At 38.7% G+C, this 9,346-nt stretch overlaps 1 protein-coding gene across 1 annotated transcript; it reads right to left on the bottom strand.

The window, feature by feature from the left end:
• Positions 1-4,573: 4,573 nt before the first annotated feature.
• Positions 4,574-8,717, bottom strand: fam8a1a (family with sequence similarity 8 member A1a). The gene is made up of 5 exons (XM_020652361.3): positions 8,155-8,717; positions 7,464-7,584; positions 7,157-7,280; positions 6,414-6,553; positions 4,574-6,269 (listed from the first exon to the last, which is right to left on the bottom strand). Exons 1-5 carry the CDS (start codon positions 8,561-8,563, stop codon positions 6,125-6,127), a joined length of 939 nt encoding a protein of 312 aa, XP_020508017.1. The 5' UTR covers positions 8,564-8,717; the 3' UTR covers positions 4,574-6,124.
• Positions 8,718-9,346: the final 629 nt, after the last annotated feature.

The following is a 9,346-nucleotide window of genomic DNA, read 5'->3' on the forward strand; positions in this document are numbered from 1 at the left end:
TTCATAGATTTTCATCTGAAGTGATCAAAGAAACTGTCAAACTATGCATGTGGAGATATTATTATGAATGTTAACAGTGTTATATGTATTATCTGTTGATTGATGTAGGCCGATGTAATTTCTCATTCATTAATGTATTTATTTTTCTTGTTTCCTCAGGGGGATGTCCTCTGACATCAAGGGGAAGCGGTGAAATTATCCAAATTTACAGATCACACATAAAGCTCCTTGTGAGGAGTTTGAGCCGGATTTTAAACAGACTGAAATTAATGTTCTTGCCTCTTATGTGACAAACAAAAGAAAACAAGACCATCATAGACAAGACTGATCATTTCTTTATATGTATGTCTAATGTGGGTAACCGCTGCCACATGGGTAAGTGTCAAGAAGAGTATTTTCCACAGCAAAGATTCTAAATGAGAAGTTTTTTGCATATTGAAAGGATGATGCATGTTTTTTTTTATGTGTAGGACTTTTTGAATTGGCAAAAGCAAATTTTTCCATTGACATAGACTGGCTTGCATACATACTTTTAACTCCGGCCAGCAACTTCAAACATGGACAATGTAGACTCTTATCTACTGTATGTATTACTTTTAATATTGAAAAAAAAAAACTGAAATCTTACTTTAAATCCTTCCTACATTCACTCCTCCAGTTCTGATAGATTTTTCTTTCTTAAGTATAGCCTGCACTATGTGAAGATGTCCTAAAGTCTCTTCTCTTGTCTACCAGTGAGGACAACTTTGGCTATATGTTTGAGGAAGGATGTGTATGTGTACTGAAAGGGTCTGTCTTTTGCATGGGTGTCGCACACTTGTTCAGTGTGTGTGTGTTTGTGTGTGTGTGTATATGTGACAGAGAGCAAATAGAGAAAGCTGAGCTGTGCAGGGCATCTCTTGTATAATAACTGAGAGCTTTAGTGGGAGCTGGGTGAATTTTAATAGAGTTCTGCAGGGTATTCCATCGCCTCTGGTCCCACGGCTCAAAGATCAGAGAGAATTTTAAAGCATGGTGTCCCTCAGCCTCTTTTACACTCACTCTCTCCCTCTCTTCCTCCTTTTTTTCTCCTCCTCTCCTCTTCACGTTACACACTCCCTCTCTCTTTTTCTCATTTCAAACTCCCTTCTCTCCAATCCTTTCCTTCCCTCTCGGGCTTTTGTCTCTCTCTTAATCCCTCTCTCTGTGTCTCACACTCTCTGTCGCTTTCTCTCTCCACTCTGTCTCCCTGTGAAATTTGTATCAGAGCCACTCGAGGCGTAATTATTGCTAAGCCTCTCTCAGTTCCCTGGCACAGAGAACAACTCATGACTCTCGGCACAAAAAAACTTGCTACTGAAGGACAAAAATGCTGTGATAAACTTTTAAAATCATGCACAATGGCTGACAAAATGTTTGGATAGTTTTTTTTTTATCTCCATGCACAGAGATTATACAACAGAAAGCTCATTTTCTCTCTGCCCCAGAGCCATTCAAAGGGTTTTGTACTTTTCTTTTTTTTTTTTTTATAACTCATATCGTAGTTCTACAAACTGGAAATTTATGGAAGATGTAACACATTTATAATTCAGACACTATATTAACATAAGTTCTACCACTCCTGGTTTGTATCAGGGCACATGTGGGCGTAAAGATGCAAGCTCCAGGATGATCGACCAATCCTCAAAGAGCAGAAGTGAGAGGGAAATATCAAAATGGGAGACTCAAACATAAGAGAAAATGTCAAACATGGCAACATTATCCACAAATAGCTGAATACGCAAATTAAAAAGGTTAAAGTTTGGCTGTGATTAGAGCCTTTTGTATCATCTGAGCGTGTCCAGGTGAGAAAGTTGGCAAGACACTGGTGACGATTACTAATTCATAAGGATTAATGGTTGCTATTTAAAAACCCACCATTCTTGGGAGAGCAGACCGAACGTTGAGTCTTCCTGCTGGGACTTCAAGACAAAATAGGCCCCTGGCTAATCTTACATGAACACAGCTCATAAAAATTCAGCTCCACAGCACTTTGGCACTCCAGAATCTAAAGATGTGTGTAACTTAAGTTATGTTTTCAGTATTTTGTCCCTGAGTAACACAACTGGCTTGTAATATGAGTGACCCTATTAGACCTTCAGTCATCATCAGTCGTATCAACAAGCTTTAGGTGGAACCCTTCTGGAAGCTTTGGTTTATTTAGTTTTTATTTAAATGTATTGAGGGTTATTTTGTATTTTTATAATTACCTGAAGACAATGTTAATTCCATAATGTTTAATACTTTTCCTCAAATTAATTTACCTGGTCAATCAAGTTGTTGGCGTCCATGTTCCTGTTGCCTAATACCTTTGTTTCTACGGCTTAAAAGACTCCAGGTCTCATTTTTACCAAGTGCAATTAATATGTTAAACAACAATCAACTATTTGTTGCTCTTTTTACACTTGAATTGCACATTTGCACACCTCCACTTGACACTTTAATAACTTGAATTTCCTTTCTGGTATGGGCTCTTGGCTGATTTTATTGCACTGTTTTTATTTGGTTTTATATTTTGCTGTGTTGTCTGATTTATTATTTTTTTCGTTTTGGTCCATGTTTTATGGTGATGTTGTCCTTGTGTTTCTTGTCTTCTGTGTGCTCCTGTTGCAACGCAAATTTCCTCTTGTGGGACAATAAAAAAAAGAATTTGAATCTTAACCACATAAACCCAGAGCATACAGCTTTAGTAAACAACTTCCCATAACCAGGAGGTAATCAACATGAGATAAATAGCATAGTACGCTGCCATACTGTATGTGTACAATATCCATAAGTCTAAAAGGCCCTATAGATGTTCTCCACATCATTTTACTACAACTGATGGGGGTCAAAAATACAGTTAACTATCAAAGTATACAGATATTTTTTTTTACCTCAGTGAAGAGATTTGTGTATGTCATTTTTTTCTCTCTCTCATCTCTTCTCACAGGTCTCAGCAGGAAAGATGTGATATCACACACTCGAGTGTCTGGTTATTTTGTACACCTGACCTCCCTGTAAGCCTGTAACAAGCTGAAGCCTCTAATACCTGTGTGACATTGAGCTGATAAAGCAAAGTACTCACAATAGTATAAGCATCATTAAAAAGTTGCATCATTGTTTATCTTTAAGTTTGATTACCTCCCATGACCTTTGGCCCTAATGAGTTCTCCTACACACTGGGATTCATGCTTCATTTTCTCAGTGTCAACAACCCAGTATTGACGGGAGATGGAGCCATGGAAAGTAGATGCTGTCTGAGGATGAAAAGAGAAGTCTTTTAGTAATGTGTGTACAATGAATATATGTCATTAGCTGCTCTAGATTCATTTTTGAGATACAAGTAAAAGCAAATACAAATTTGTTATTGTGTTTTAATCAAAGTGATGTTCTTAAACACTGCTGGAAATACACATAACAGCTTCAGCCCATTTCCATTTACTGTAGCTTGGCCACAACATGTTTGAATCAGTATTGTCCAATGTCGCCTCCGTGTGGCAACTACTGGTAAAGCACTTAAAGCAAGTATTGGAAACAATTTTGCCAGAAGATGTGTCATCCATATAAACCACTATTAATACTTGTAAAGCAAAAAATGAATTTACAAGTGTACATGAAATAAATCAGTAGCAAACGTTAGATTCAATGACATCCTGAAAGTGGAGTTTAGACGTTTTCTTGTCATAATTTGTAAGTGAAAGTTGTCAGTTGTTCTGGTCAAAACAGTGCCTGCAGGCTGAAAGCCAAATATTGACATGAATGTGTGCATCAGCGTGCGTGTTGTATCAGAGTGTGTAAAGCCCTTTACAGTTCTTTAAATTCAAATTAATCCTTTTAATCCTGTATTCATTGCAGCTCAGCCACCCACAGTCTCAGCCATGACACAAAGAAAATTGATTTCTTATTTCATTCTAAAAATCATGAACTTTTAAACAGCTTTAACTCTGTCCCAACGGTTACAATGGACCTTCATTATACTGCTTTTAATGTTTTAATTTAACTCAATACACACGTCACACTCATTTGTCCTCTTGTTACTTCCATACAACATTCAAATATTTCCTCTCTGCACAGCTGTCGTCAGAAGGTCGTTAAGAAACATGTTTTACCCCTTTCATAGCAATTCTAGAGTCTGTGGGGGCCCTGGGCAAAAGTCAATTGGGGGGAACTCCAACCAGTGTTCATCACCATTATCACTGCCAGAGTCCCAGAGTCTCCTTGTCCTCTTTTTTCCCCGTTTCTTTTTTTTCTCCTATAGACGGTTAATTCCTCTTCCTGTTGACTTACTATGACAAACTTCAGATTTCACAGGAACAATGCATGCAACGCTTAGCAGGGCAAAAGGAGTGAGTGCTGTTAGAGGGGGGCCCCTTAGGGAGGTTTCCTACTGTCATTGCAAAATTTGCACATTTTGGGACACTGCTTCGGGTTAAGTTTGAGTCCTCAGGAGCCCCCTACTGGTCTGGGGTCCCACACAGTTGTCTGCCATGTCTGTTGATAAGCAGCACTTCTGTCCCCTTTGGACCAGCAGTGAAACCAAGGCTTTAAATGAGAATCTGAAAGAAGAAGCATATATGGAATATTTTCTTTAATCTTCTACAGATATCTCCTTAAGGATCTGTGTAATTTTGTAAAATGCTAAGTCGGCAGCTTTATTTACATTAGGTTTATCAAAGTTTTTTTAAGTTCAAATGTAAACACTAGTTTATTTGAGACCATTTATCAAATATGATTGCAGCTTCATATTTTTGCATCACACATGTGCCGGTCCAACATAACACCAAACATCCATCTGTTAATTACAACAACAACAACACAGTGGACAAATCATCACTCTTTTTGAAGTATTTGACTATATTTATTAATAATTCAAGTTTTCAAGCCAATGCAGAATGATACAAAATATGTAAATAATTTAGTGTTGTCTTCAATACAAGAATATTATCACATTGTGCCTCACATTTAAAATCTGACATGAGCCAGTGCAACTAAAAATGCCATTCAGACAATCAGTGGGTCTTTGATTTGTCGCCCTGAGTCACAACTATTACAAGCCCTACCCCCCCAACACAGAAAGAATAGCATTTCATGTTCTTAGGAAAGACACTGAACCTAAAATAGCTCCAAAAAGCCATGGGTTTGTGGACATGTGTCAATGTGATCAGTTAGATCCTGATGGGTAGATAGTCAAAGCAGCCGCTGACATCAGTACATGTGACATAAACACTTTATGAAGAAGAATAAATAAGAGCTATATCGCTTCAGTTAACTTTTCATTTACCTTTTAAAACAGAAAGTTAAGTCTTTGTTTCAATTCACCAAGGCCCAAAGGTGGCAAAACAATACTTCTCCAACTTTGTAGGCACAGAGAACAGACACCAACAAGCCTTGGACTTTTTTTTTTCTCTCTTCGATCTGTTTGCTTAAGAAGAATCACAAAAGTAAGACAAAACATCATCAGCAAACAAACATTTGAGTCATTTGTAATAACTTAAAAATAAGAAACAATTTGTTCAAGAATAAGCTGCAAAGTTGAGAATCTAATTATATAAATTCTGCTTTCAAGACCCCATGTTCAGAACTCTTATCTCTTAATGGTGTGTGCACAATTCATCTGGAACTATACGTTTCCAAGAGACAGTCATCTAAAATCAGACAACTGCACAGAGAATATATGGCCTACTGTGGTAGACACTCACAGTCGGCAAAGTTAAAAGTTCTTGATCCTTCACGAGGGCTTTTTGTATTATAAAAATCAATTACCGATATAGTATTATGGCATAGGACACGTTCAGGTCTGAATTAAATGATGAAAAGTTTTTGGAAACATTTGACAGCACCATTTCAAGCTTAACCTTCTTCAAAATGATCAAAAACCTTCTGAAGGCTTCCTGACAGCTGATTTGATGATTCAGTTGTCCAAAAAAAAAAAAAGGAAGAAGCTTCAACTAAAAGTTGTAGGGCTGGATCTTTTTTCTTCAATGTGCCAGGCCTTCAACCTGTTTGCATCCAGTTTGACAGTGCAGGTTAAGTCCAAGAAGAGATCTGTGACCTGATTTAAATATTTCAAGCACCATGTCATTGCACTGCCAAGTATTGAAAAAGTCTGCTGCAGGAGGAGAGGCTATCTGCCCCCTCTACGCTGGACAACGATAGTCCCGGCCACGATGTCATACACAGTCCTGTTGTGCTGGAAGAACAGGAGAGTGATAAAGACGGGGAAGAGGAAGGCAATGGAGAAGTTCTTATTGAGAGACCGCACGGTAGAGCTGGGGAAAAACAAAAGAAATTACAGAGACTACATGAGACATTGGTTAGTGAATAAAATTTAAAAAAAAGCTCATTTATAGTCAAATCTAGATTCTTCTCCCAATTTAAAAAAAAAAGTTACTATTTATTATGTGATCACTCACGCAGAGAGGGACACATTAGACGCAGGGACAACAAGCACTCGGTTTGGACGGACCAGAGTGGATGTGTCACATGTCACAACCCGCAGACCAAGCAGGAACTTCCCTGGTGTGGCACCTCCAGCTCCCCAAATACATATCACCTGGAGAAGAAGAAGGACCACATTTCACACATTCATGCAAATGTTTAAAACACAAGAAAGCATTTTACAACACGTCATGATACTACTGTAGTCACACACAGTAGAGAAAAGGCATGACATTCACTCTAATGTACCAACAAGGTCACACCGTGCCAGAACTGAATGAAACATGCCAGATGGTATTAAGTCTGAGTCTGAATGTCTCAGGAGCATTTCCCACCTGGGGGGAAACAAGGGCACCGACACACACGTAGAACAAGAGCTGCGATACATGACTTCATACCAGGCAACTATGCACACAACGTTGCATCACTGTCCTCTGTGGGCAGCAGTGTTGTGTTGAACAAGTCTGACTCTTTTCATTAAATAGGAGAATGCTGCAGGGAGGCTGTAGCTCCTACTGAACACAAGAGGACAAAGTGGGGAACTTGTTTCTTAGAAAAATGGAAAATAATGGACGTCGCTTTGTATTAAGAAGAACATGCATTTTGAGTCAATTAACATAAACGACTTATCTTGGAATGTCATTTTGATATTAAGAAAGTTGAATTTGAAATCACTTAGGCAGCTGACTTCAGCAAGGAAGTGTAAAGAATGACTCACCTCAAAGATACACACCAACACCCTGTAAACCAGAGCTACAGCCATCATCTTCTGCAGGTCCTCCATCGATGTGTTCTCGTCTATCTCCTCCACAATGAAGTGGGTGATAAATTTGGCAATGTCCCTTTAAAGAGGAGATACAGTGTAGGTTGCTGTTAAAGTAATGATGATAACTCTTTGACCATTCACATCCTGCATTTTGAACAACTGTTTTTTTTTTTTAATACTGATAGTAGTACAGATTTCTTAGGCTTCGGTGATTTATCCACTCCTGTTTCCTCTCACCACTGTCTGATTTTTCACTCACTTCATTCCACTCAGATGCATGATCCACAGCACGATGGTGGCCTTCACACAGAACAAGATGAAGAAGTCCACCGTCTCAGCGAGGAACCTCTGGAGAGGAGAAGGGATGGTGTACTCCCGTCCTATACAGCAGATGAATAAACACAGGGAAGTGAAAAAGCTCCTTTTTTTAATATTTCAATAATTTTCTCATTACCTTGTCATATCTACACTCAAAAAAACGACCTTGAATCACAGAGAAGCATAGACAGGGTGTTACTTTCTTCTGATCCACTACAACAACAATGTAAACACTTAGTTTGCCTATAGCAAATAGAATACAATGACCTTTAACTCAATCAACTTAAGCACTTCAATTCCGCTTCAACATTAATGCATGAGTAGGCTACTGAGTTGTTAGCTGTTATTATTTCATTTTTTTATTATGAATACAAAGCAGCTTCTTCCACTACTGCTGATTAGTTAGATTAGTTACTGCTTTACTGAAACTCAGCAGAGGTAACACAACACTCAAGCAAACATGACTCTAAGCATTTAAGCTTGTTTTCACAAGGCCGTTTACTTAAGCCTGCTTTCTAGCAGACTCATGACCTAGCTTAAACAGAATAAAGCCCACACAATATGCTATATTAAACAAAGTAGGCCATTGACCATTAAAACGACTCACTTCTCAATAGAGCCATTAGCCTTACCTGCCTGAGGTGGGTTCCCATTCTGCTGTTGGGCTGTCCGACCATCAGCAGCTGCAGCCGGGGTCGTGGTGGAGCTATGTCCGACCTGGGTGCCATTAAGATGAGGAGAGGATGCAGGGAAACTGAAGGGATAAGGGTAGCTGTACCAGTTTGCAGGGTCGTAAGTCTGCTGCCCCGAGGTGGAGGAAGGTGCTGTTAATGGTCCCGGAGTCTGAGCACCTGTCCCCGGCGGAGGAAAGGGGAGAGCTGTCAGAGCCAGCCAGCTCTGCCAGTTAGCATAACCCCAGTAATACTGCCACATCCACTGCTGCAACTTTGCGCAGTATTCCGTTGTTGCGGTGTCTTCAGGCAGTTTTTCATCTCCTTCAGAACCGCTACGGCGGAAGTGTGTCGTTGTACCCGAAAACATGTCTCGCTAAATTGACAGTCTTTCCTTAATTGACGTAAAAAATCTTTAGCGCGTCTTCAGTAATTCCTCTGAACCGTTCATTAGCTCTCCGACTCCACCGGTTACAAGCAGTGTGTTTGTAAATACAGGGGTTTCCGCTACCGAACAACGACTATCGTTACTCTCCGGGTCGGTGTTGGTCTATAAAAATGCCAGTTATTTGAGCTATGCAATAATACGAAATACAAGATATTTTTCTATTTTACCTGTGCTGCAAATATAAACGACATTAAACCATGTTGTGTGAAATACTAATAACTTCCCCCTTCCGTCAATAATGGTATGCACCATTTAAAGGCGCATACTGTGTATTTTGCTAATGTTCAGTAAAAGCTCCATTAAGAGCATAGGCTGTTAACTGCATGATTCATATCTACAAAATCATATATATTCTTACATGTTAATGTTTTTTTTTTTTCAAATATACTGTATGTTTTATTTTTAGTCTTTTAATAAGTACTTTATGATGCATGTTTATTCATTTTACTGTGGCCTGTGTGTATCTTGTCAGATCAAAATTAATAAATGTACCTTGAACAATTTTTAGTCAACCTACTTGTTAGTAAGTAGAGCCTGTTTACTTTAGCAAAATAAAATAAAGGTGTCACTAAAAGAAAATTTAACAGCCTTTGCATTTGTCATATGGGTATTCCATTTGTTGCATTTCAACATATTGTGATTTTAATGTTGAAATAAACTCTCAACATATCTGTAAGTAAGAGTCTTTTTTTTTTTTTTTAAAGA

Source organism: Labrus bergylta, chromosome 19 (genome assembly GCF_963930695.1).
Source record: "Labrus bergylta chromosome 19, fLabBer1.1, whole genome shotgun sequence".
Lineage (NCBI taxonomy): Eukaryota > Metazoa > Chordata > Actinopteri > Labriformes > Labridae > Labrus > Labrus bergylta.

Excerpts from the sequence above, each read along its gene's own strand:
- fam8a1a (XM_020652361.3), bottom strand. The coding sequence starts at position 8,563 with ATGTTTTCGGGTACAACGACACACTTCCGCCGTAGCGGTTCTGAAGGA. Across the intron at positions 6,554-7,156 it reads TGTTGGTGTGTATCTTTGAG|GTGATATGTATTTGGGGAGC; the intron begins GTGAGTCATTCT and ends CTTCTTCTCCAG. Across the intron at positions 6,270-6,413 it reads TCTAATGTGTCCCTCTCTGC|CTCTACCGTGCGGTCTCTCA; the intron begins GTGAGTGATCAC and ends GTTTTTCCCCAG.